This window comes from Pongo abelii, chromosome 10 (genome assembly GCF_028885655.2).
Source record: "Pongo abelii isolate AG06213 chromosome 10, NHGRI_mPonAbe1-v2.0_pri, whole genome shotgun sequence".
Lineage (NCBI taxonomy): Eukaryota > Metazoa > Chordata > Mammalia > Primates > Hominidae > Pongo > Pongo abelii.
The window spans coordinates 55,163,842-55,189,279 of NC_071995.2; the positions used below are offsets into that span (position 1 = coordinate 55,163,842).

The window sequence follows — 25,438 nt, forward strand, 5'->3', positions numbered from 1 at the left end:
CCCCCACGTGGGACTCAAGCCAAGGGTCAGAGGCGCTTCCGCTGCTGGGAGCAAGGGAGGAGAGTAGGGGTGGAGCAGCCTCCCCTCTGCGTGGGAACCCGGCCTGTGTAAGCAGGAGCGGGACAGGGTTCCCGGACTGATGCCTTGGGGACTGCGGGGAGGAGTGGAAGAAGTGGATGGGCTGGCTGTCCGTGGTTTGCATGGCACTGGCAGCCCAGCCTGGCTTAGAAGTCTGGCCGGTCCTTCTTTAGCTTCTTATAGTCAGTGGAAACTGCAAGGAACTAAGAGGAGAGGGAAAGGGGGTTGCGTTGAGTGTCCCAAGCCTCCCTTTGCTTCTAGTACGGGAGTTGTGGGTGCCAGGACCAGGAGATAAGAGGATGGAGGGCAACCCTAGAGCCATCGAGAGGTACCTTGTATTGGTCATTGGGGCTCAGGCGGTTCCAGGGCTCTGGGTTGTTCTTTCTGTCCCAGCTGTGGAGCAGGAGGAGGAGGGTTAAGGGTCTCCTGCCTGGAACCCAGGACTCTGTAACCCAATTTGACCCCCAAGCTCCAGCCGGAGGTTCTGGCCCCACCCCAGTACCCCTGCCTCCTGCCCTGGGGGTCCCATTTCCCAGAGACTGACAAAGAAACGGTCATATTAGCAGGTGCTGACAAGTGAGACAAGAAGCCTGTCACCATTGTCAGCATGGGGCTGGGTGACAAACTGACAATGGGGCCCAGGGACTCCCACTTGCTACCTGCCACCCTAGGTTAACCCTAAGAGCAGAGTCGTGGGAATCAGACAGAGATCCCAAGGGGCTGGGTTTCTGGTGATGTGCCGGGAATTATAAAGTCATGGGTGCGCCTTTTCACTTCCGGACCCTCTCCGCGGCCGGGTGTGAAATCTCCACCCCACACTGGTCCCCAATGCTACCCCCAGCAGCTCACCCGGCCACACCCCCAGTGCTCTGGTGAGGACTTAGAGGTACCCAAAAGCCCGAGCCCGCCACTGGCTGAGTGGCGTCGTCATGGCAACCAGGCCGGGAGAGGCGCGGGTTCCGCATTTCAGGGCGGGCCAAGCTGAGGAGTGAGCGGCCAGGTGGGCTGGAGGGGATACGGGGGTCTCCCAGGTCAGCAGTGGGCTCCAGCTCTGAGATGCCGGTCGGTACAGTCGAAGGTGCATGCAGCAGGGCACGGGATCCCCACTAGGGCCGCCTATTTCCACCCCATCTTGCCTCACCCAGGCCCCCGTGAGCATCCCAAGCCCGGCCTTTACCAGACGTCGGGGCTGCGAAGGGCCAGTCGCAGCAAGTAGAGCGCAGCGCTGCCCATGCCCAGGCAGATTAAGCCGATCATCGGGATGATCTGCGGGGAAGACGGAGAGCACTTTTGGGGTCAGCCCTCTCCCCGCAGTTCCCAGTCACCCTTTACAAGCTTTTCTGCCCACCCCAACCCCACCCCGGGTCTGGTGCTCCCTCCCTGGAATCTCCTACAACCATATTTCCTGTCATGGTCTCCCTCACCCTACAGCGATCCTGTCCAAGGTAGTAGATTTGTGGGACACAGGGACGTTTCGGAGAGAGACTGGGGCAACCTTAGGGGAAGAATAGGAGCGCTGAGGGACCTGGGCACAAGGCAAGGCACTGGGGGATTTGGAGGGTGGGGCAGCAGGAGAGTTAGGAGTTAGAGGTTCTGAGGTCGGGACTCACCCCGGGATGTCTTTTGATCTGCCGGTAGAAGCGGGCCCCAAGACTGGCTCCTGCCATATCGTTTTTCCAGTCTGGTCCTCTGCAGTGGCTCTGTCCTCTCCCTCCTCCTGGGGTCCCGCCCCTGAGTGGGGAGGGATCAGCCCAGCCCACAGCGGCTTAGCTTGGCCCAGCCCGTGCTTCTTTGGACTCACCCCACCCCGACTTAGCTCACTTTCTCCTCAATTCCAGGCCCAAAGCCTGTAGGAGAATTGTCTGGGAGCCAAGTGGTTTCTGCTCTCCGACTCTCTCCTCCAGATGCCTGCACCTGGACCAAGGGACACCATCATTCTTGGGGCTTTTGGCATCTGAGGGAAGGACCTCAGTGGCATAGGACCCCATAAGATGTGGGAGAAGGCATGGCCATGGGACAGGCACTTAGCAAAATGCATGTGTGGAGTGTTCACAGGTGGGACCAGGAGGGGCTGGGACCAGGAGGGGCTAGGGCCAGTGAGGGCATGTGCAGTACTTCCCTGACACCCTTAGAGCTGTCCAGGAGCGGGTCCTGAGAACCCTGGTTCTGTCCCCTCCACAGTGTAGTGGGGGAAGGAGGAAGACAGGCCCACACCATAAAGCTCCCCCAGCCCCTCTTGTTCTGAGTGGTTTCTTCAGGTTGTGGTTGGCCTGGACTCGCGGTTGGAGGCTGGAAAAACCAGGTGTATGTTCATCATGGCTCAGGATCAGGATAGAATATGCCAGTTTATTTATTCTACCACAGTCATGGCAGTGGGGCTTGAGAGACTCGCTTGCTCTGCCTACCTGGGGTAGGGTAAAGGTGGGGCCGCCCAAGGGCCATCCCCTTCCTCTGGCTATGGGATGGAGAGGAAGGGAATGGAGGGGGGAATCAGGAAAGATCGGACAGATGCTGAGAGAGAACAAGACACAGACACAGAACTGCAAGGGATTCCCTCCTGTCCTCAACCATCTCAGGTGTGTGCTATGCTGCTGGGGTGGGGAGGCTCACAGCCCCCGTCTCTGGGGAATTTGGGTCTTAGGAACCGAGTCCTAATATCTCTCCCCACTCCCAAGATAACCTCCACCATCCCCACCCTCCTCGCGGCCGATCCTGCAGAGCACCCCCCACCTCCCCCGCCAGAGCCCGCCCTGTGGAGGGCGCGGGCGGGAGCAAGCTATGCACCCGTCGCTGGGATCGTCTGGGGACAGGGAGGGAGAGGGCACTTTCTAGGGTCCCCCTCCCTTTCCTTCGCGCTGATACTTCCGCCGCCCCCTACTCTGACAAGCGCGGCTGTAATTAGGCTGCGGGGTCCCGGGCTCTCCGCCTCCCTCCGGCGGATAATGAGATAAAGTGTCAGAGACACGGCGAGAACAAAGAGACAGAGACTCGCTGCGATGTGTGTGGGGGGCGGGGGAGCGGGGCTGACGGGCTGTCAGAGCCTCCAGCAGCCCAGCCCTCCCAGAGAGCCCGCGCCTCCAGGGCCCAGGAAGGGAGGGCGTGTCCTGTCACCCGCGCACCACAACCCTCCAGTCTCTGGGACCAAAAAGCAATCCCAGAGTTCAAACTCGAGCGGCCGCACAGCTGGGCTGCACATCTGGTTCTCTGTGGCACAGCTGGGGAGCCAGGACGCCGGAAGGGGCGCCCGGTCCTTGCGCCTTTGCTCACGGGCCCTCGCCTGCTTCCTTGTGCCCTTTGTTCTGAGTTCCGGTGACCCCGGCCAGGTCCCAAATTCTCTGTCGCGCTCCTTTTCCAGAGCCGCGGCTGTCCCTCCGGCCTTGGGCCTCCGCCCCGCTCACCGAGATGTAACGTTACATTATTGCCTCCGCTCCGCCTCTCCGCCACTCTTTGACCCTTCTCCTGCTTCTGGTCCCTGTCTCTGTGAATTTATTTCTAAGCCCCCTTCCATCTTTGGTTCCAGTCTCTGGCTCGTGGCTCATGGGGCCGATCTGGAACACAGGACTCCTTGGCTTCCGGATCCCATCTCTCCTCGCTCCCCACACTTTCCCACCACGAGGACTCAGGCCACGCTGGCCCAGCGGGGTGAGGGACCGCAGGAGTCATTAGCCGCAGATTAGGCGCGGCCTGGGATCCCGCTGGGACTGGACTCCAAGCGCTACCCCGCACCAGGATCCCAACCCGCGCGCTGGCTGCACAGCGGGTCAAAGGCAGCGAGACTCAGCCTATCGAGAGTGTTGCAGGGGCGTGGGCTCGGGCGCCCCCTGGAGGCCGAGCGGTCCCCAAGCTCGGGGAAGAGGCCTCGGGCACCCCCTGTCGGGCAGTGCCGACCCTGCACTCCCGGCGTTCGGGCGGCTAAGTTGGTGCCTGGAGTGTCCGTCCACGCCCAGCCCGTCGCTCCGCCACTCCCGCCGCCAAGAGAGTGGGTCCCGCAGCCTCCACTCTTCTGGTGTGAGATGGGACCGGAGGGCGGAGAGGGGACGCGGAAGCTCCTCTCTCGCCAGCCACAATCGGCACCCAGGGTTCAGGCGGGTTCCTCTTCTGGGGTTGGGCAGCCTCAGATGCCTGGGGGCCGGGGAGGCGGGGGCTTCATCTCTGCTTATGGGCTGCAGATTCGAGATTGCCCTAAGCCCTTTGACCCAGCCTGTCCTAGCCTCTGGCTGCCCTTTTTTCTGCCTCTTGTTCTTTCTGCCTTCTGTCTGCTTCCTGTCTCTGGGTATGTCCATCTCTCTCTTCCCTATTCTGGCTGTGTCTGTCTGCTCTCCCTCTTGCTGCCTTCCCTACCTGGCTTTGTCCCTCTGCATCGGTTTCTCTGTGTCTCGCTCCCTCCCTCCACATCTCTCCATCTCACTGTGTCTCTCTTTACTAATGCCTCTCTTTGTCTCTGTCTTTATCTCTGTCTCTCCCCAACCCCATTCCCCAGCTCTATTCCTATTCTCTGGGTTGCTGCCTCTGGGGACTGCAGCAGCCCAACAAGGCAGCCCGGGGACGCCTCGGGGCACTGCCCGGGGTCCTCCTCCTCAGTGCCCGGGGTCCTCCTCCTGGTCACCTCCATATGCCCGTCACCTCCGCGCAGCGTTGATCTTCCCGCTGAGGCTGTGGGACCTGGAGGGGCGCCCGGGAGGGAAGACACAGGGCCCAGCATCTGCTCGGGAGCCCCGGGGCCCCTGACCCCCTCTGCCATTATTAAGGGCGCCGGGTCCCGAGGCACCGAGATGATCATGATTGCATCAGCCAGACAGAAGCGGAGCCGGGAGCTGTGCGGTGAGCGAACGAGTGAGACAAAGACGCCCGCGCCATCTGTTCATGCAAAGCGCTCTCCGCCGGGGACCCCGGCGTTCCGGCTCCTGGCCGGGCTTGGGGCAAGGGTCATAAGCCCATTCCCACCCGGCGCCCCCACCGCGCCTTGGCTTCCCCTCTCCTCAGCACCCAGAGGGGCCGCGGGGCGAGCGGAACGGAGAGGGGGCGGGGGTGTTGATGTGATTGGAGCGGACGCGGCTGTTTCTTCAATAATGGATGGAGATGATGCGGACGGCGAAGCCGAGCTGGCCGGGAGAGGAGAGAGGAATAGAAATGGGGAAAAGAAGGAGTGGGGGCGGGATACTCACCCCGGCGCGCGCACACACACACGCGCGCGCACGTGCGTCACACTGTCATTCGGATACACGCCGCCGCGCGGCTCACACCCAGGCACACGCCTACGCACTGTCACCGAGACACACATACCTGCAGGCGGAGACGCGATGGCAACACACACTCCCCGCTGGCTCTTCCTGATTTTCACACATACACAGACCTGCAGGCGGAGACGCACGGAAATGCCCCCACGCGGAGGCACACCTGGGCAAAATCACCCAGATGGGAGCTGGGGACGGGGAAGTGGACAAATATAGACACACTCAAGTGTCAAGTGTTCCTCACATACCCAAGGAACAAACGGACACACACAAACCACAACCACACGCCGGGGATACAGACGTCCATAATTGCCAGGGCACGGAGAGCCCACCCACACCCACTCAGAGGCTAGCACACCTTAGCATATGCAAGAGTTGCCATCTGTGCCCTGCAGGGTGGAATGTGGCAGGGAGGTCGTCAGGGTCTCCGGAGCAGGCCTTGTTAGCCTAGCAGTATAATGAGGTCTTGGTGACAGGAGGCGCCTGGGGCTGTGGACTAGGAGGCCCGTGCACCAGGGCTTAGCTGCCTGCAAGCTTCCTTGACTGGCCCCTAGGGCTGGTGGTGCCGACGTTGGGCCGCCCCTGAGCAGCAGACCTGGCGGACCCCACTGACCCAAATCGGGCAGTTTGGTGGAGGGAGAGCCTAAAGGGAACACTGGAGCTGCAATGCACCAGGAGATTCTCAGGATCCCCAACACTGCTGCTGGTGGGGTTTATAGAGGGGGTCACTCTGTACTCTGCCTTTTCCCCCCCGTGCTGCCCAGTCTTCCAACTTCAAGGGGCACGTGTGTGTGTGTGTGTGTGTGTGCGCGCGCGCGCGCTGAGTGGAGTGGGCAGTGGAGGAGGTTGGGGTGCGGGTTGCCTTGTACCCCAGTACCGGCCCTTCCTCCGATCTATTTTCAATTCAGTCTGCTCCTTGGCCCAGACTTATGACCTTTGCAGCGTGCGGCAGTATCATCCATCACCCAGGCGCCGCTTACGGGGATGGAGGGCGCTGGGAGCTCACATAGGGTCGCTGTCACGCCTGCCGCCCTCTCTGGGGACCTGCTCTCCGGCCCGCGGGCCAGGGCTTAACAGTCTTGGTGAGTACTGACGGGAGGGTGTGACCGTGGGGCTCGATCGGGACACTGGGTCACATGTCCCCACCCCTGGCACCCTAGCACCCCTCCTTCTAGTTCAGCACAGCCTGTTTCCCCGCTTTTCCCGCCCCCCTTCTCTCGGGCCCTTTGCTTAATTTCCTATTAACTGCTGATAAATCCAATTAAACCGCCGCTCTAATTAGGGACAGCTGCTGGCTCAGTGAGGCTAGGGAGGGGGGCGCCCCCCGAGTGTTGGGGGAAGAACAGCCGCTCTCCCTGCTTCTCGGCATCCGCACACCAGCATTGCCGCCCAATGAGCCAGTAAATTGGTTTTGCCTTAGCATTGGCGGGGGGCTCTCGAGGATCTCGGGGGGCTCTGATTTTGAGTCCCTCAGACCTTGATGAATAGAGACGACCCGAGCCCTCGCGGTCCCTCCCCTCATACATTCCTGGTAGGTGGATTTCAAGGAAGGATAAGGACAGAAGCCTTGATTTGCGTGTGGTTGGTGTGTGTGTTTGCCTGTGATCTGCTCCTATTCCAGCTCAATCGCGATTAAAGGGGGGTCTTCTTTAATGACTCCGCCTCCACCCCCTCAGGCATCCGAGACCGTCAAGGGCAAAGGAAACAGAAAATTGAACCCAGTTCTGCAGAGTCTTCTTGTGTGCTTCCCTACCCCCATCACACCTCAGCCTTCTGGAAGGGGGGCGCGCCCGTCCCAGGCCCTCCTCTTCCCCAGCCCAGCTGAGCCTCTGCCCTCCCCCTGCCAGCAGCAGATGGTGCCCGGGCTCCCGCTGCCAACCTTGCTAGGCGGTGCCAACCTCAGTCCTGGCAGACAACGGGCAGACGAGAAGAGGAGCTCCTGGCTGGCCAAGCCGACCCTCCCCCACCCGGCATCGAGCTCAAGATCCCCCCCACAAGCCTGCCCCACTCCAACGACCACCCCAGCCTGCCTCTCACTGGGTCCGCTCTCAGGTCCCCAAACTCCTCGTCTCCTTCTGCTCCCTTCCCCACACCTTCCCGCTCCTCGCCACCTGCCGCCCTGACCAGGGCCGGCGTATTTGCATATTTGCATATGCAAATAATAACATTTGCATACGGCGCTCCGCAGGGGTGTCTCCCCGAGAGCCGGTTAGCTGTCTGCCCTGCGTCCTCACTCGGTACCTGTCGGAAAGGGTTAGGGCAGGGGCCGCGCGGGTGGGGTTAGGCCCCCGGCCTAGCTAGCTCGGTTCTCGGAGGACTTGAGGAAGTGTTGCCATGGAGACGGCACGCACCCCACCCCCTCCCAGGCCCAGGGTCTCGGGCTTGGTGTCTCTGGTTCTCTCCCCTTACCCACCCTCCACCCCTCCCCATCCCTCGCTCTCCAACCGAGATCTTGCATCGCCCCCTGGCGGCCTAGCTCGGCGCCAAGCCAGATTCCGAAATGCAGGGGGCTGCCTGCGGCTAAATCGCCAAGAGCAAGGAGGAACTTACCCTACTACAAGATCCTGCTCCCAACCGCTGGGGCGCGGGGGAGGCGACTTCAGCCCCGCGATACCCTTTCTTTGCTGACTACAGAGGCCTCACCTGGCGGGCGCACTTCCCACCTCCCGCCAACCTCAGCCCAGATGGGTCTCGGGTTACCCGATGGTAACGAGGCGGGACAGCTAGGGAGGATTCTCCACCCCTCCGCAGGCCCTCTCCTCAACCCCAGTTAAATAACAACTTTTCTAAGTTTTGTCAAAAGTTTAATAAATTTGCAACATTCGACAGTTCGCTCGCCCCCGCCCCCTGCCCCAGTCCCTCGCTCCTCCTAGTAGATACGCATTTTTTTCCAGCTCTTGCAAGCGGGGCCTGAAAGGTTTCGGGTCCGGGCTGCTCTGGGGAGCAGGTATGGGAGGCCCCAGGCTGGGGAAGCGGGCGAGAACCAGTCCCTTCCTGGAAGCCCCGTCGCGCTCAGGCGGGACTTCCTACCCCTCCTCTCCCAGCAGTCCCGTTGCTTTCGCCCCACTCCCCAAACTCCACTGGGCCCGCCCAGAATGGGGTGTGGGTGTCTCCCGCTTGCAGGAGCCCGCACGCCTAAATCTCCTCTAGAAAGTCGGTGGGAAACAGCCCCACCTTGCGGCCGGTGTAGACCTTGACGTAGCCGCCCGCTTCGTCTCCTTTCTGCACCACGATCTAGAAGATTAAAGGATCAGAAGTAGGAGAGGAATCAAAGGAACAGGTAGGAGAGGACAGCAGGGAAGCCGGGGTTTACAGGGGCTCACCCTAGTCTCATTAATGGCTAAGCTCTCCAAGGAGTGTGGTGGGCTAGGGAGCATTCAGGCCTGGGATTGTGTTGGGGCAACAGCCTACCTGGTCCTTCTTGAGAGTGATCTGCCCTATCTCGCGGTTCCCCACGAAGGATCTCGTCACGCGGTGCACACGTTCTCCAGCCCGGACCCGAATGATGAAGTTTGGAGGGAAAAATCCGACCTTCTCCCCAATTTTCCCCTAGGGAAGATAGTAGAGAGAGTCCATCTCTCAATGTCGGGTTCTGGACTCAACCCACACTCCACCCTAGCCCTAGCCGTTTCTCTCACCCGCCACCATTCTTCATTGGAGTCATCAAGGACTGTGATCTTCTCTCCTGGCCTGGGAGGGGAAGGGAGGGGCCTCACTCACATAGCAGGTCCCCTGCTGTGCCCTGGGTCCAGCATCAATAGGCTCCAAGCCCTGAGTGCCCCCTTTTCCTTTCCCTTGGGGGAACCCAGCTCTTTCCTCTTCACTCCGCAGTACCAGCCCCCTGCCCCAAGGCCTCTCACGGGAAATCCAGATCGTCCTTCTCCAGGGCTTTGAACCGATAGAGAGCCACAAAGTAATGAGACTGCTGGAAGCCAGGCTGCTTGTGCTGGGGGTGAAAGGGAATGATGAGTCTTAGGGCTCCTCTACCCCACACTGAGGGGCAGGATTCCAAGGCAGGGACATTCACCACACACTCTACACTCCAACTCTCTTCTAGGTCCCTGAACTGAGAAGTGTTTTGGTTGTGGGTGGGTATGCAAGGTGATGGAGAGAGTGGGTCAAAGATGATGGGAAGCCTAGGAGTTCAAGAGTGAGCTTCTGCCAGGGCCATGAGTGGTGGTGTCAGAGCTGGGTTGGGGAGAGAAGTGGGTTCCTTGCAGGGAGGAAGGATTCTTACCTTGTCATCAGGTGTCTTCTTCTCAGCCTTCTTATCCCCTTCAGGGTTTCCTGGGATAGGAAACACCAACAAATTGTCTGTCTCCTGGAGGGCAATTCTTATTCTCTTACCCTTCTGTGGAAGGGCCTCGTCTATCCAAAGCTGGCCTGCCCTTTGCTCCTCCACCCTCTGTTCCACAGCTGAGCCTCTGATCCTACTCCATCTCTGGATGGAGGTGGGTGACACTCACCATTCTGGGGTTTGCCTTCCTCTGGTCTGGCCGACTCTGGCTCCTCCTCCATCATGGCTGCTAGAGGCTGGAGGGGGCACCAGAGTTAGGGAGACGCTGTCTTGGGAACACATGCCCTGGCTCTCTATAATCAGGTCAGAGAACTATAGAATAATGGGATCTCAGAGTTGGAAGACGCCTTGGAGGAAATATCTAGTTCAGCCATCTGCCTAATGCAGGAACTTTCTTTCTTTCTTTTTTTTTTTTTGAGATGGGGTCTCCCTCTGTCGCCCAGGCTGGAGTGCAGTGGTGCAATCTCGGCTCAGTGCCAGCTCCGCCTCCGGGTTCATGCCATTCTCCTGCCTCAGCCTCCCAAGTAGCTGGGACTACAGGCGCCCGCCACCACGCCCAGCTAATTTTTTGTATTTTTAGTAGAGACGCGGTTTCACTGTGTTAGCCAGGATGGTCTCCATCTCCTGACCTCGTGATCTGCCAGCCTCGGCCTCCCAAAGTGCTGGGATTACAGGCATGACCCACCGTGCCCGGCCATGCAGGGACTTTCTCTAAAACATCCTATCAGGTGGGTCACCCACATTCTGCTTGAATGTAGCTAAATAACAGGGAATTCACTACTAGATTCCAGGTCCTTGACTATGCTGTCAGCCTTTAAAAATACTCCAGTGTGTAAGTAAAAAGTGAGCAGCATGGCCAGGCGCGGTGGCTTATGCCTGTAATCCCAGCACTTTGGGAGGCTGAGGTGGGCGGATCACCTGAGATCGGGAGTTCGAGACCAGCCTGACCAACATGGAGAACTCTCCTCTCTACTAAAAATACAAAATTAGCCAGGCATGGTGGCGCATGCCTGTAATCCCAGCTACTCGGGATGCTGAGGCAGAATCATCGCTTGAACCCGGGAGGCGGAGTTGGCGGTGAGCCGAGGTCGTGCCATTGCACTCCAGCCTGGGCAACAAGAGCGAAATTCTGTCTTAAAAAAAAAAAAAAAAAAAAAAAAAGAGCAGCACAATTTTTATAATTCCCTTAAAAGAATATAACCCAAGAGTACGTTAGCCCTTCTGGAAGCAGCCAAATCACACTGCTAGTGCCTTATAAGTCATTAACTCACTCCATAGAAATCCCTTATCTGTGTCCAACCTCCATATCAACAAGTTTGAGGCCAGATTTCTAGTTCTGTTTTTTGCAGTTGATTTTTTTGATCAAATATGTACATTTATCTTTTCTTTTCTCTTTTCTTTTCCCTTCCCTCCTTTCTTTTTTTTTTTTTTTTTTTTTTTTCTTGACAGTGTCTCGCTTTCTCCCCCAGGCTGGAGTGCAGTGGCTCACTGCAACCTCCGCCTCCCGGGTTCAAGTGATTCTCCTGCCTCAGCCTCCCAAGTAGCTGGGATTACAAGCGAGCACCACCACACCCGGATTTTTTGTTGTTGTTGTTGTTGTTGTTGTTGTATTTTTAGTAGAGACAGGGTTTCACCATGTTGGCCAGGCAGGTTTCGAACTCCTGACCTCAGGTAATCTGCCCACCTTGGCCTCCCAAAGTGCTGGGATTACAGGCGTGAGCCACCACACCCAGGATGAATATATAATTTGTAACTTCATTATATCTAAATCATGTTATAAGGCATCAGAAATCTCCCTCTAGCTGTATAATGCTGAAAGGACCTAGACTCTGGGTTTGCCACTCAACCAATTTTAGGAGTCCATCGAACTGTAACCATCATCCATACTAGTCCACCCTGGTTGTCCAGAAAGATATAAGAATATTCTAACAAATTCCTTGCTGAACTGAACGCAAATCTATGGCATTACCAACCTAGTAACCCTGTTACCAAAGGAAATGAGGTTTATCTTGGCCAGTAGCTTTGTGCCTCAGTTTCATCATCTGTAAAATGAACAGGTCAGACCAGATGATCTTCATGGATCCTTGCATGGCTCTAGAATTCTCCAGTTACTTGGCATGACAAGTTCTCTTCCCTACATCCAAAAGCACAGCTCTTGCCTCTGTCACCCAGCAATGCCAAAGACTTTGGGCCTAGCCTTCAGGTGGTTGTGGTGGCTAATCTGACAATTTCAGAAGGAAGCTGAGAAAACATAATCTATGGCTGGAGTTCTTAACCAGAGGCCCATGGTGAGCTGCAGCAGGTTCCAAAACCCCCTAAAATTGCATGCAAAAATATGTCTGTTGGGTTATGTGCAATTTTTTTTTTCTTTCCTTTTCTTTTTTTTTTTTTTTTTTTTGAGACAGAGTCTCGCTCTGTCGGCTAGGCTGGAGTGCAGTGGCACCATCTCAGCTCACTGCAACCTCCGCCTCCTGGGCTCAAGCAATTCTCCTGCCTCAGCCTCCCAAGTAGCTGGGATTACAGGCATGTGCCACCACGCCTGGCTAATTTTTGTATTTTTAGTAGAAACGGGTTTTCGCCATGTTGGCCAGCCTGGTCTCAAACTCCTGACCTCAGGTAATCCACCACCTCGGCCTCCCAAAGTGCTGGGATTACAGGCGTGAGCCACCTCACCCGGCTTTTTTTTTTCTTTGAGATGGAGTCTCACTCTGTCACCCAGGCTGGAGTGCAGTGGCATGATCTCAGCTCACTGCAACCTCCGCCTCCCGGGTTCAAGTGATTCTCCTGCCTCAGCCTCCCAAGTAGCTGGGATTACAGGCACACACCACCATGCCTGGCTAATTTTTGTATTTTTAGTAGAGACGAGGTTTCACCATGTTGGCCAGGATGGTCTTGATCTCCTGACCTCATGATCCACCCGCGTCAGCCTCCCAAAGTGCTGGGATTACAGGCGTGAGCCACCATGCCCGGCTGAGTTTTGTGCAATTTTAGGGGAAGACAATCTATTACTTCTGTCAGCTTTCCAAATGGGAAAATGACTTGCTCCATGGGATCTCTGGGAGGGACCTCGTGGGGAGGTACAGTGCTCACATTTTTCTTATCTGCCTGTCCCTTCTTCCGTTCCTTGTTTGCCATGATCACCCCAGTGCGCAGGGTTTCAAACACAGGATCATTGCGATTGGTAGCAGCTAATCAAATCGGAGGAAAAAGAAGACATTATTGGGAAGGCAGAGAAAGGTTTGGAGGAAAGGAAGGGAGAGGCGGGAATGAGTAGATGGATACTCATGTGTGTGTTGGGTGGCAGTGGGGACGCCATGGGGGAAGATTAGGGAAGGGTCAGCTGGGCAATACCCAGGACACCAATCTATAAAGGACTCTAAAAACATCACTGGTGATGTAATGTGAGGGAGAAAAGTATTTATTAGAACTCCTTCCAGGCAGAGCATTATATGACGTTTGAAAGACAACTCTGGTTGCCTGGGAGCTGAGACATTCGCAGAATCACTATTCTCCTTCTAAGGAGAATGGGCCCTTAACTTCTGGCTTTTGTTCTGCTGAATGGCATGTGTAAGCTGAGGTGCTGCCACCAATAGGTTCTTCTTTTTCACCCATGCTCTTCACAGAGTTCAGCCTCTCCTCCAAATAAATGTTGAGCAAATTTGTCAATGAATATGCTTTTAAGGGTTGCCAAATTATGAACCTGCCCAGGGTGCCTGCAGCCTTTGGGTCTTGCCCCGAGTCTGATATGACTCTGTAGTAAGGGTGAGGACAATCTAGAATCCTTGTTCTTGCTTATAAATGATTTTGCACATAAAGAGCACAGATTCTGAAGCTAGCAACTGAAGATTCCAATCTTGGCTCTACCTCTTGCTAACTGTATGTAGTTGCAACTAAATCTTATCTCCCTCTGCTGTAAAATGGGGATATTGCCTCTGCATCCAAATGGATATAAAAATGTGAGGTTGAGGGAGAATTATGGGAAATAGAAAGTTTCTGTTTCAGAATTTGGCTCCCAAAGCTAGAGATGGCATTAAACCATCTCTAGGCTTGCCCATTCCCTCATGTTCCATAAAGGGCACTTACAGAGATCTTTGACACAAGCGTACTGCTGGTTGCTGTAGAGTGGGGAACTATAGGCCCGATGGAAACCAGGCGGCTGTAGGATGGAATGGGAGGAAGCATTAGAGGTAGCAAAGTAAGGTCCAGAAGCCCATCTCTCCCAGGAGTGCTCACCCTTTCTCAGAAAAAGAGATGGGCTGAGAAAGAAAAAGCAGAGAAATGAATGGGATGGAGGAGAGACCAGCAAGGGGTAGCTGGCTGGTGACATGTCCCCTCCTTTCTTTTTTTTTTTTTTTTTTTGAGACAGTCTCGCTCTGTCACCCAGGCTGGAGTGCAGTGGCGCAATCTCGGCTCACTGCAAGCTCCGCCTCCCGGGCTTACGCCATTCTCCTGCCTCAGCCGCCTGAGTAGCTGGGACTACAGGCACCCGCCACCACGCGCGGCTAATTTTTTGTATTTAGAGACGGGGTTTCACTGTGTTAGCCAGGATGGTCTCGATCTCCTGACCTCGTGATCCACCCGCCTCAGCCTCCCAAAGTGCTGGGATTACAGGTGTGAGCCACCACGCCTGGCCATGTCCCCTCCTTTCTACACTTTGTTCTCCACAGCCTACTCACGATCTTGCCGAAGCATCTCTGCATTTCCACATAGGACTGACAGTGTTCATGGATGTTGGTTTTGCAGTTCTTACAGCGAAGCCCAAACTTGTTGTTGACTTGGGAGAGGGGGAGAAAATTCAGATAAGGTTCCAGATTGCCCTTTCCCTTTGTACCACTGCTGCTACTCTTAGGTTCCCTTTTCTGTCTGGGATCCTACTTGCTCAATCTCTAATAGCATCGCCTTACACCAACTCTAGCCACAGCCCATCTGCTACAAATACTCCTCTCCTATGCCCTCTCCCCAAACCTCTGCCTTCAATATCATACTCTCTTCACTTCCCTTTGTGACTCACGAACAATCATCCGGGCACAGACATCACAGAACTTTGGCTTCTTGAAGAAGTGATCTTTGAATTTGTGGGGCTTATCGTTGACCAGCTTAGGAGGTTCTGGGGGTGGCTCCTCCTCCTCCTCTTCTTCCTCTTCCTCTTCCTCATAGATGTAGTAGATGGGCCCACCCCCAGCTCCCACTGCCTCCCCATTGGCCTGGGGCTCTGGGGGAAGTTCCATCTCCTTTGTCCCTGTAGAACCCTTCCTGAGTAACTGCTTTAGCCGCTGTAGCTGAGGGAGGGAGTGAAGAAAACCCAATGTTAAAAGGACTTGTCACCCTCTCTAGAGTAGGGGGGGCTAGAGCAAACTAGACAGTTTTCTAGTTTCGGGCAAGGAATGTACCCCAGGATTAGGGCGGTATTGGTATTGGGGACTGCAGGTGCTGGCCAGCAAAAAATGAGTCACACACAAATGAGATCAATTTAAGCACTCTTCAGCTGTAATGGCTTCCCGGCTCCCCACACCCAGTGGTCAGAGGCCCAGACTCACCCCACTTTGCCGAGTCTCTGCTGGGAAGGAGGGCTTAGGGGACTCCAGCACCTCCTTTTCTGTCATCCTGCAAGAGGTTGGACCCCACTATGAAATCTAATCCCTTTCATTCTTCTCTCCCTTATTTCTGTCCCTTGCAGTAGGGTGGTCCTCAAAGGGGAGGCTTTCGGAGAAATGTGATGAGAGATTTTGTTGTTGTTGTTGAGATGGGGTCTCACTCTGTCACCCAGGCTGGAGTGCAGTGGCGTGATCATGGCTCACTGCAGCCTCGACCTCCCAGCCTGAAGCGATCCCCCTACCTCAGCTTCCTGAGTAGCCGGAACACAAGGTGTGCACTACCTGGCTACTTTTTTATTTTTTGTAGAGACATGGTCTTGCTTTGTTGCCTAAGCTGGTACCAAACTAGCTCAAGCAATCCTCCTGTTTCAATCTCCCAAATTGTTGAGATTCCAGGCGTGAGCCACTGCACTGGGCCAAATACAGATCCTTTGGCAGGTTTTATTAACAGATTTCATGGAGGTCTAGAAAAAAGCTCAACATGGCCAGGTGTGGTGGTGCATGCCTGTAATCCCAGCACTTTGGGAGGCTGAGGCGGGCGGATCACTAGAGATCAGGAGTTCAAGACTAGCCTGGCCAACATGGTGAAACCCCATCTCTACTAAACATATAAAAATTAGCCAGGTGTGGTGGTGGACGCCTGTAATTCCATCTACTCAGGAAGCTGAGGAAGGAGAATCGCTTGAACCCGGGAGGCGGAAGTTGCAGTGAGCCGGGATTGTGCCACTGCCCTCCAGCCTGGGTGACAGAGCAAGACTCCGTCGCAAAAAAAAAAAAAAAAAAAAAGCCCAGCAGACTAAAGAGCTTCCCAATTAGTTCCTAAAACTGATACTCATCCTTCCATCCTGAGAGGCGACCCCATAGTTTACAGCCCTTAAACAGTGTTCAAAGCTGCATGGTTTACGTCATTTTCCTATAGGTACTTTGTTTCTCCTGGGAATCTGTGGGCAACAGAGATGTGATGCATACCTTCCCAGATCTCCTCTCTTCAAGAGGTTTAATGTGTGTCCTCGTGTGCACACAAGGAAGGATGGACTGGAGACATTTGTCCTCCCCTACTTTTTTCTTGAGCCCTGGGGGCCCTGTGCCTAGTTCTGTCCCAGCCTGCCTCAGGGCTCAGCTATTTTAAGTTTTCAGGGTAATATGAGCCTTTCCTTCCCTTACTACTTCATTCCCTTCACCCCAACCCCACCCCCACCCCCACCCCACCCTTCAATCCAAACTCATCCTAGAGTAGAATAATAATTTTACTCCTAAAACCCAAACGACTCACAGACAAGGAGAGAAATGAAGAAGCTGAATAGATTATAGATCAGGGCAGCTGGAGTGAGCAGTCGTGGAAATCGAGAGGATGAAGAGGTAACTTACGTTCGGGATTCCCTAAGTCAGTCCACAGTCTGTAGAGGGAGCTGGAAGCCCCGAGGCCTTGATGGTGGTGCTGGGGAAAAATTGGTCCTCTTCCTTGGGGGCTAAGCCCCCCCAGTACCCTCTGTGTTCACACCAGCTGCCCAGTCACTATTTGTAGACCTCCTAGCCTCCTGCCTTGGTGTCAGGGCTGAAATGACAGGGCTGGAGGAGAGTGGACAGCTGAGAAACACAGCTGACACAGAGAAATTGGACACTGAGAGGTCTGGGGCAGGGCCGGACCCTAACTCCTCCCATCCCCCCAGAGCTGCTGTTTCTTGATTCTTCATCTAAGGCGAACAGGTGAATAATGGCTGAATTCAGGAAGGGACAGTTTCTGTTCACACTCATTTAACATTTAAGGGGAGTTTATTTTTATTTTTCATTTATTTTTTGAGACAGGGTAAAAAAAGATTAATTTGAACTCATAGAGCTCTCCTATCAGCCATACTAGGTGGCTTTTTTTTTTTGAGATGGAGTCTTGCTCTTGTCACCCAGGCTGGAGTGCAATGAAGCGATCCGGGCTCACTGCAACCTCCCAGGTTCAAGCGATTCTCCTGCCTCAGCCTCCTGAGTAGCTGGGATTCCAGGCGCCCACCACCATGCCCAGGTAATTTTTGTATTTTTAGTACAGATGGGGTTTCACCATTTTGGCCAGGCTGGTCTCGAACCCCTGACCTCAGGTGATCCGCCTGCCTCGGCCTCCCAAAGTGCTAGGATTAGAGGTGTGAGCCACCGTGCATGCCTAGATTGCTTTTTATCTGTGGGTGGTTGGAGGAGTACTTTGCTATCCTGTAAGAAAGTGAAGAATATGTAGTATTGCTTCATTCCCTCCAGCAGCTCCCAGAGACATCTCCCCACCCTCCTTCTTGTAAAATTTTGTCCTCAGAGTGAAGGGAATTACCAGGGCTATTAAAAAGGGCCAGTTAACACTGGACAGAAGCATACAGCTGCCACATAAGGAATTTTTTAAATCATTTCTAAGTAATGTCCCCTTCCTCATGAGAACTGCAAACTCTTAAAGGTAGGATGGCCAACCCTCACACTTCCTAAACCCTTTTGATTCCCTGATTCCATCTCCCACCTTTGATGCCTCAGTATATAACTGATGGATCAAAGAGACAGATGCCATTCTCATCTCACAGGGGTGCACCCTTCTCTTACTCTTTGGGCTGTGACATGGATGAAAGAGGAGATACTCCCATCTCAGGGGAGAGCAATTTAGAGGTGGCAATGCAGTGCTGCTTTATTCCTTGTATCTGTAAGAAATAAAGGACTGTGTTGGAGACTGGGTCAGGCAAGCTCCTGTAGGATCATGGTTAGGGATACAGCTACTTGGACCCAAGAGATTTCCAGGGCAACGTGCTTTGTCATTCTCACCCACTACTTTTTTTTTCTATTTAAGGGGGGAGTTTGAAAAAGGGGTGCAGGATGGTTCTGACTCTGCAGGTTCTTTAATGGCCCTGCTCTGACAGGCTGCAGAACAACAGGGCTTGCTTTGAGATGCTCTAAAGGAAAAGCTCCATCTTGCAGGCAAGATGACTTGTGCTCTTCAACTTTTTTCAGCCACATAGGACAGGGACTGCTGAGCATGTTTGGATAATACAGCATCTTGGCACTGCGAGTTCAGTTGCTGTAGCTTTCATTGTAATAAACATCTGCTTCTGTCCCCGACAGGTAAAACCCAATCCTCCAGCTTTAGGATTAAAGAAAGGCAGCCAGGCACGGTGGCTCACGCCTGTAATCACAGCACTTTGGAAGGCCGAGGCGGGTGGATCACAAGGTCAGGAGTTCGAGACCAGCCTGGCCAACATGGTGAAACCCCATCTCAACTAAAAATACAAAAATTAGCTGGGCACGGTGGGGCACGCCTGTAGTCCCAGCTACTCGGGGGGCTGAGGCAGGAGAACTGCTTGAACTCGGGAGGCGGAGGTTGCAGTGAGCCGAGATACCACGCCACTGCACTCCAGCCTGAGCGACAGGGCGAGACTCTGTCTCAAAAAAAAAAAAAAAAAAGAAAGAAAGGCCCAAGTTCTTCATCCCTAAACGGTTTTCAGAAGATGAGCTGGGCTGGGAGTGGTGGCTCATGCCTGTAATCCCAGCACTTTAGGAGGCCAAGGCGGGAGATCACTTGAGCCCAGGAGTTCAAGACCAGCCTGGGCAACATGGTAAAACCCTGTCTCTACCAAAAATACCAGAAAAAAAAAAATTAGCCAGGCATGTTGGATCGTGCCTGTAATCCCAGCTACTCAGGAGACTGAGGCACAAGAATCGCTTGAACACGGAGGTGGCTGCAGTCAGCTGAGATCTGCCACTGCACTCCAGCCTGGGTGACAGAGCAAGACCCTATCTCAAAACTCAACTACAAGGGCCCTAAATGAGTACACAGTACCACAGAATTAATAGTCTGGAAGGAAACTTAGAGGTCACCTAGTAAGTCCAAGTCTCTTATCTTACTGATATGGACACAGATCCAGAGTTGAGAAGTGATATGCTCGATGAACCACAGTGGCAGAACTGGGAGAGCCCAAAGCCATGGTCCCATTAGAGATCTAGCCATCTATCAGAACCGTGTACAGTGAAGAGGATGAGACAGAGGGAATGGTGTTAAAAATAGTGTGCGTATGCTAGGGAAAGCCATCCCAAACCACAACAAACACCTCCAACAGCTGTAGGGCTATACCTACCCAGGGCCTGCAACCCTTTACCCATACCAGGGCGGCAACAGAGAAACAGTGACTGATGTCCAATGACAGATTTTTTTTTTTTTATATTTAAAAACAAAACCAACCTCCCCCCAAATAACCCCCAAACAAACAAAAAACCAGATTAAATAAAATTTACAGTGAATATACCCAGCAAACATCTGTATGTGCAATTAAATACTGTGTCTGTTACTGTGGCACGAACCTCAAACAAACAATATACAAGTGTTCTGGGGGGGCCGGGGGAGTCCCAAGTTTTAACTCTGTGGGGTCTAGGAAGACAAGATGGGGAAGTGCGAGAATGGGGCAATCAATTTTATCTTAATTCTGTCCATATAAATATATTCATAAAGACCAAAAAAGGAAAGGAAGCTTGGGATGTTAAGGTAATAGGAGGACAGTGTGGGACTTTCCCAATTCTACCTGACCAAAAAATGTGAGAGAAATTAATTGTATGATGGGAGAAGAGATTTAAAAAATGATAGACGAGGATGGGGGCCGGGCACAGTGGCTCATGCCTGTAATCCCAGCACTCTGGAAGGCCAAGGCGGGTGGATCACCTGAGGTCAGGAGTTTGAGACCAGCCTGGCCAACATGGTGAAACTCCGTCTCTACTAAAAATACAAAAATTAGCCGGGCATGGTGGCGCGTGTCTGTAGTGCCAGCTACTTGGGAGGCTGAGGCAGGAGAATCACCTGAACCCAGGAGCTGGAGGTTGCAGTTAGCCAAGATCGTGCCCCACTGTACTCCAGCTTGGGTGACAAGAGCCAAACTCCGTCTCAAAAAAAAAAAGAAGAGGATGGGAAGAAGAGTGATGCAAGGGGGGTCAACCAGGGAAAAAGAGGGGACCCATGGCAGGGGAGCAAGAAGGAGTCCAATGCCAGTGTGGGTATCTGTCTGTTTCCATCTTCATCACTGTCTTAGGCTCCAGTTTAACATGAGTTTCCTTACTTCCTGCCTCTGTCCATGGTCTGTCAGGATCCTTCAACCCCCTCCACCCTGCCCTTGCTCCTTCTGTGACAGTCCCTTTCCCCTCCTCCATTTATTGGGAGCTGGCTCGCTCCAGGATCCTCAGGTCATAGTTCTTTTTGGCCATTCGAAGTTTGAAGCGACTCACGGAGTTGTTGAGACGAAGGGAGGCATTTTGGGCAGCCAGGGGGCTGGGGAACACAGCCACAATGGTGTACAAGGCAGCGAGGTCCGAGTGGCGGCCATTCTCAGCAGTCCCACTGTTGTCCCCCCCACCCCCTCCAGGCAGCCCCTGAGCATCCTTGAGCCACTGGATCTTGGCGCCGGACATGGCGAGCTGTGTGAAGAGTTTGTCCGCCTCGGTACGGGTGATGCCCTCAGGGAGATCTGTCACCTCCAGCACCCGCCCCAGGACTGGAAGGGGAGGAGAGAGGACATGGTTGTAAGAGGAATAGGACAGGAAGGACTGGACAGCAGCCTGGCAGAGAAGTGTCCAGCTGACTAAGTCTGTATACAATGTCTTCAAAAGCCTGGTCTTTCTCTCTTAGCCCTTTCTTCCCCTCCCCACCATCCCAGCTCTGATCAGGGCAACTAGGAGAAAAACAAATGAACCTTTCTCTTCTCCTAGCCCAGAGATGTAGGCAAGAAGGGACTGGGAATCAGAATCCCGGGTTTCTGAGCTAAGAACCTATACCTCAGTTCTCTCACAAGGTGCTACGGCTATGAAGAAAATGTGGCTTTTGCTAATGTTCTTTAACAATAATGTATCAATCTGAAATATGTCCCATAGTTCCCTTCCCACTCAGAGGCTGGCTCAAATGGATTCTTCCTTCTTATCATCTCAGGAAGTCAAGTTTCCCTTCCTTTCCTTGTTTAGGAAATTGCTCCAAATCCCAAGACAGATTTTGTTCACCTAGTGGGAGGCTTGCAGGACAAGAGTTCCTATCCCATATTCTCTACCAATCTTCTCCTAAACTGGGTCTAGGACTACCAAAGGTAGATGTCGTAGATTAGGGACAGGACACTAATTAGAAAACTCTTTGTTAGTAAGAGGCAACTCCCATAATTGTGTTATTCCCACTTTTTACCATGATCTTCCTCAGAATCTGAGATGGCTTGGTAGGGAGGACTGAGATACTTCACTTCTACAGTTTCTGCTTGCTTTTGAGCACAAAGGGTCCCACTTCCACTCCCCATCCTAAGCTGGCTTTTCCCACCCATGCTGGACTGGTAATTAAGCACTGGAAGGGTGGGTACTTTCTCTTGGGGATTTAGCATCCCATGACTCACCAACATCTGCTGTCCCCAGGTCAGTGGAGGCAGATTTGAGTGCTTGTCTCTTGCCCCGGTTTCCATGCTTCAATCCACTCTGTCCCTTCAACATTTGAAAGACGAATCTCATCCCATGTAAACAACATTGACTGCCTTGCATCACAATGTCTGCCTGAGAGATTGTGGAGTAGCACCAACCCAGAGGACCCCACCCCACCAGGCAGTCAGGTTGGCTATGGAGCAGTGACTGAGAAACAAAGAGCCCCTCCCTCTTGGCATGGGGGTCGGTGGGAGACATGAGTATAGGAGGTAGGGCAAGGCTCTTGCTTTGTTCATTCTGTGTTATTTCCCTTGTACACCCAGCTGGTTGAAGCTCAGAGACAGGCACCCAAATAAGAAGAGGGGTCTGATGGCCCTACGGTTGCTGGTGGACACCCTTACCTGGTGCACCGTGTAAGTTGACTGGCCATGGAGCAATGGAGGGCAGATGGACAGATTGTACTGTAATGGCTGGCCCAAAAGGGAGTAGCGCCCATCACCTAGGGAGTAAGAGCAATTGGTTTTCTGGGAGCTTAAGCTTCATAGTATGACTTTTATAAGACTTCAAGGGGCTTTGGAGATAGCAACAATGCATACTATTCCTAATTTTCTATGATGGAAATGCCCATGTGACTGGTATAAGAGTTGTTTCTCTTTCTAAATCCTTTAGCTGTCAACTGGATCTCACACATAAATGGGACTACTAGGTCCTATCATCCTTGAGGAAAGGCTCTATCCATTGTAGACAACAGTCCTATGAAAATGATCAGGGAAGAAACTTACAGACCCTTATGAATGTCTTTTATGGCTCTCTTTTTTTTTTTCTTGAGACAGAGTTTCACTCGTCACCCAGGCTGGAGTGCGATGGCATGATCTCGGCTCACTGCAACCTCTGCCTCCCAAGAAGCGATTCTCCTGCTTCAGCCTCCCGAGTAGCTGGGATTACAAGCATGTGCCACCACGCCTGGCTAATTTTTTTTTGTATTTTTAGTAGAGATGGGGTTTCACCACATTGGCCAGGCTGGTCTTGAACGCCTGACCTCAGGTGATCTGCCTGCCCCGGCCTCCCAAAGTGCTGGGATTACAGGCGTGAGCCACTGTGCCCGGCTGTCTTTTATCTCTTATATAGATTCTCCCAACCCCTAAACCCAGGATTCAAGTTTCTGACTCATGTGAGAGGCAGTATAAGCACAGTAGACAAGAGCATAGACTTGGAGCCAGACTGCCTGGGTTAAAATAGTGGCTCTGTTACTGGAAATATGATCCGATGTTGGGTATTTTTTTCCCTCATTAATGTTGCTGGAAAGGTTAAACAAATATAAGACATGTAAAGCATTTATAGCAATGCCTGGTACATATTAAGTACCATTAAGTGTTACCTATTATTGATAAATATTACATTTCAGAGCACTTTAAAGTTTTTAAACTACATTCTCATTTTTATACTGCTTGTGACAGCTAGGGCAGAAAGCAGATAAAATTCCCATCTTATGTGTGATTAGCCCCATTTTACAGACTAGGAACTGAGGTCTACTTCTGAGTTTAAGTAACTTGTTGAACATCACAAAGCTAGTTAGTGGTGAGACTGGAACCTCTGAAACCAAATCTAGTGTTTCCTTTTCTAAGACCATACCGTTTCTTACAAAGCCCCACATTCCCAGCCCTCAGACTTGGTACTGATATTAGGTTAAACTCTTTGGTCATTAGAAAGTTCGGTGAATGTATTTTCTCCAGCTCTTTTCACCTACTTGGTTGTAAGCACTAAGTATGTAAAGAAAGCTAAAGAAAGTTAAGCATGGACAGCACTAGAGAGGGGCAAGTGTCCAAGGCCCATACAGGGATGTTAAAGGAAGAGTTAGCTCCCAGAATTGGATAATCTACACTGGTCCTCTGCCTGTTGTTACTCTTTCAATCTCTGCAATTGGGAATGGGATGTAAAAGGTGAATTCCACAGCAGCCAGCACTAATCTAACCCCCTACCCTGTGCTGGACCCCCAGGCCGGGGGAACTGTGTGAGGACAGGCAGGGGACTGAGTCCTGTGCAGACACTGCTGAGGCTGGTGACAGGAGAGGGTGCTGGAGACTGGGTAGGAGATGTGACAGGGCTGCTGCTCATTTGTGTGTTGGCCTGTGGAAAAGAGAAGCACATGTCACATAAACATCAAACATTACCCTCTGGATATTCCTATGGCTTGGCTTAAAATTCACCTCTCTCAGGAAATAAGTTTCTCTTGCTGAACTCTGCCAAAGTCAGACTCTTCCTTCAAACTGCAACCTCAGTCCTTAATTCATTTATGCTATTTTTTAATTAATTAATTAATTAATTTATTTATTTATTTGTTCATTTTGAGATGGAGTCTTGCTCTATCACCCAGACAGGCTGGAGTGCAGTGGTGCAATTTTGGCTCACTGCAACCTACACCTCCTGGGTTCAAGCGATTCTCCTGCCTCAGCCTTCCGAGTAGCTGGGATTACAGGTACCCACCATCACGCCTGGCTAATTTTTTAATTTTCAGTAGAGACGGGGTATCACCATGTTGGTCTCAAACTCCTGACCTCAAGTGATCCTCCCACCTTGTCCTCCCAAAGTGCTGGGATTACAGGTATGCGCCACCGTGCCTGGCCCATTTATGTTATTTTAATATCCATTTCTGGCATATTGATTTAAGTATTCTCTGAGCATTTTCAAGTGTGCATCCCACCTGCCACCTTATATATTAGGTTCCTTAAAAGAGGATGCTCTCTACTTCCTGTGTTTCTCCCCAAAAAGTACCCAGGAAAAGACATGTAAAAGAGGCTGCTCAGTCAATAGCAAACATTGCACCCTGGGAAGAATATGGTCATCTCTTTGCCAAGACAAGGCTGAGTGCTGCACTCACCTGGGGGCTGCTGTCAGGACTGTACAGGTCTCCAGGCTTCTGCCCCCGCTGGTCCATGCTGTAGTATTTACAATGACTCCACTGGACCATGGATGGGTTCTGAGGGGGCTGGGGTCCATTAGGGACATTCAGCTGCATGACCACTACACCTGGTCCAGAAGGTGACACTCCTGAAGGGCAGGAAGAAAGCAGTTGGTTACAAATTCAAACTGTATTTTTGCCTTCCAACTAGCCCTGAGTGGGAAAGCAGCAAATAAATCCACCCATTGCCTCAGGGTCACTCAAGCTACGTCTTGCCAGAAACCTGAAATGGCTGCTGATGTGGCTTCTGACTCCATCTTCTCAAACCAGTAGAAGTTTGAGTGGAAGGGATATGAGCCCCAGATGCCAGTGATCCCCTGGCCTTCACCTGGTGAGCGGTACTTTGGTATACTTGGCAGAAAACTACTCCATTCTGTCAACGCTGGCTATAACCAAATGCCGAGGTCAGATTGCTCAAATGTCTAGGCATGGTACGGGTCCTGGTCTGGGCCACGGGCCAGGGCTGCAGACACGTGCAGGCTTTTCTGGTAATGGCTATAGATAAGCCAGTGACCTCTGGTTGTTCTGGAGAAGATAAATGCACGTAGTTTCACTATGCCAGACCCAGAAAGTACATCTTGGCCAAGAATGGGGTAAGTTGGGAAGCATTTTAAGCAGAGGGAATGGCATGGAGATGTATGTCATATTCAGCAACTGACAAATGATTCAAGGTGCTAAGACACAGGGGCCAGATAGGGGAAGTAGGCCATATAGGGGCCATATAGGGGAAGTAGGAGATGAGACACGTTTATTTAACAAAGTCTTATTGAACATTTGCTATGTGCTAGTTCCTATGTTGGGCACTGAGTGTACAAAAAACAAGGCTGTCCCTGCCCTGATAGAATGGACAGTCTATTAAAGAGTGAGACATTAAACAAATAGTTGG

General features: G+C 52.7%; 3 protein-coding genes and 1 long non-coding RNA gene across 22 annotated transcripts in view; 1 reads left to right on the forward strand and 3 right to left on the reverse strand.

The window, feature by feature from the left end:
* Window positions 1-54: 54 nt before the first annotated feature.
* Window positions 55-1,765, reverse strand: NDUFA4L2 (NDUFA4 mitochondrial complex associated like 2). The gene is made up of 4 exons (XM_003778071.5): window positions 1,689-1,765; window positions 1,256-1,344; window positions 411-471; window positions 55-281 (listed from the first exon to the last, which is right to left on the reverse strand). The coding sequence occupies exons 1-4, from the start codon at window positions 1,743-1,745 to the stop codon at window positions 225-227; spliced, it is 264 nt and encodes an 87-aa protein (XP_003778119.1). The 5' UTR covers window positions 1,746-1,765; the 3' UTR covers window positions 55-224.
* Window positions 1,766-8,135: 6,370 nt separating this feature from the next.
* STAC3 (SH3 and cysteine rich domain 3) lies at window positions 8,136-19,273 on the reverse strand. 4 transcript variants are annotated; one of them, XM_054528125.2, is made up of 12 exons: window positions 16,572-18,556; window positions 15,147-15,309; window positions 14,621-14,888; window positions 14,286-14,383; window positions 13,693-13,765; window positions 12,700-12,797; window positions 9,779-9,845; window positions 9,550-9,599; window positions 9,173-9,258; window positions 8,951-9,002; window positions 8,724-8,861; window positions 8,136-8,546 (listed from the first exon to the last, which is right to left on the reverse strand). In XM_054528125.2, the coding sequence occupies exons 2-12, from the start codon at window positions 15,210-15,212 to the stop codon at window positions 8,448-8,450; spliced, it is 1,095 nt and encodes a 364-aa protein (XP_054384100.1). In that variant the 5' UTR covers window positions 15,213-15,309; window positions 16,572-18,556; the 3' UTR covers window positions 8,136-8,447. The 4 variants fall into 4 exon arrangements, 3 of the variants coding, with proteins under 3 accessions (XP_054384100.1, XP_063567922.1, XP_054384101.1); XM_063711852.1 differs by having other exon boundaries at window positions 15,147-15,213; window positions 16,572-18,555; XM_054528126.2 differs by lacking the exons at window positions 9,173-9,258; window positions 9,779-9,845 and having other exon boundaries at window positions 16,572-18,569.
* An 84-nt stretch (window positions 19,274-19,357) lies between these two features.
* Window positions 19,358-25,438, reverse strand: part of R3HDM2 (R3H domain containing 2) — a 179,112-nt gene continuing 173,031 nt past the window's right edge. For 15 of the 16 annotated variants that reach the window (XM_024256221.2, XM_024256219.2, XM_024256217.2 and 12 more), the window contains 5 exons: window positions 24,472-24,641; window positions 23,573-23,720; window positions 21,995-22,092; window positions 21,572-21,656; window positions 19,358-20,695 (listed from right to left, as the gene is read on the reverse strand). In XM_024256221.2, coding sequence (XP_024111989.1) covers window positions 20,355-20,695; window positions 21,572-21,656; window positions 21,995-22,092; window positions 23,573-23,720; window positions 24,472-24,641 — 842 coding nt within the window. In that variant the 3' untranslated portion in view covers window positions 19,358-20,354. 16 annotated transcript variants of the gene reach the window in all.
* On the forward strand, window positions 21,465-23,649 carry LOC129049327 (uncharacterized). The gene is made up of 2 exons (XR_008512361.2): window positions 21,465-22,006; window positions 22,427-23,649. It is a non-coding gene; the product is annotated as an uncharacterized LOC129049327 (long non-coding RNA).

What these genes read in the sequence shown, in the direction of transcription:
- STAC3 (XM_054528125.2), bottom strand. Translation starts at nt 15,212, where the DNA reads ATGACAGAAAAGGAGGTGCTGGAGTCCCCTAAGCCCTCCTTCCCAGCA. An exon ending in GGAAGGCAAACCCCAGAATG is followed by an intron (nt 9,600 to 9,778) that starts GTGAGTGTCACC and finishes TTCCTATCCCAG; the next exon opens with GAAACCCTGAAGGGGATAAG. An exon ending in TCACTCTCAAGAAGGACCAG is followed by an intron (nt 8,547 to 8,723) that starts GTAGGCTGTTGC and finishes TTAATCTTCTAG; the next exon opens with ATCGTGGTGCAGAAAGGAGA.
- NDUFA4L2 (XM_003778071.5), bottom strand. Translation starts at nt 1,745, where the DNA reads ATGGCAGGAGCCAGTCTTGGGGCCCGCTTCTACCGGCAGATCAAAAGA. An exon ending in CTTCGCAGCCCCGACGTCTG is followed by an intron (nt 472 to 1,255) that starts GTAAAGGCCGGG and finishes CCTGCTCCACAG; the next exon opens with CTGGGACAGAAAGAACAACC. An exon ending in GCCCCAATGACCAATACAAG is followed by an intron (nt 282 to 410) that starts GTACCTCTCGAT and finishes CTCTCCTCTTAG; the next exon opens with TTCCTTGCAGTTTCCACTGA.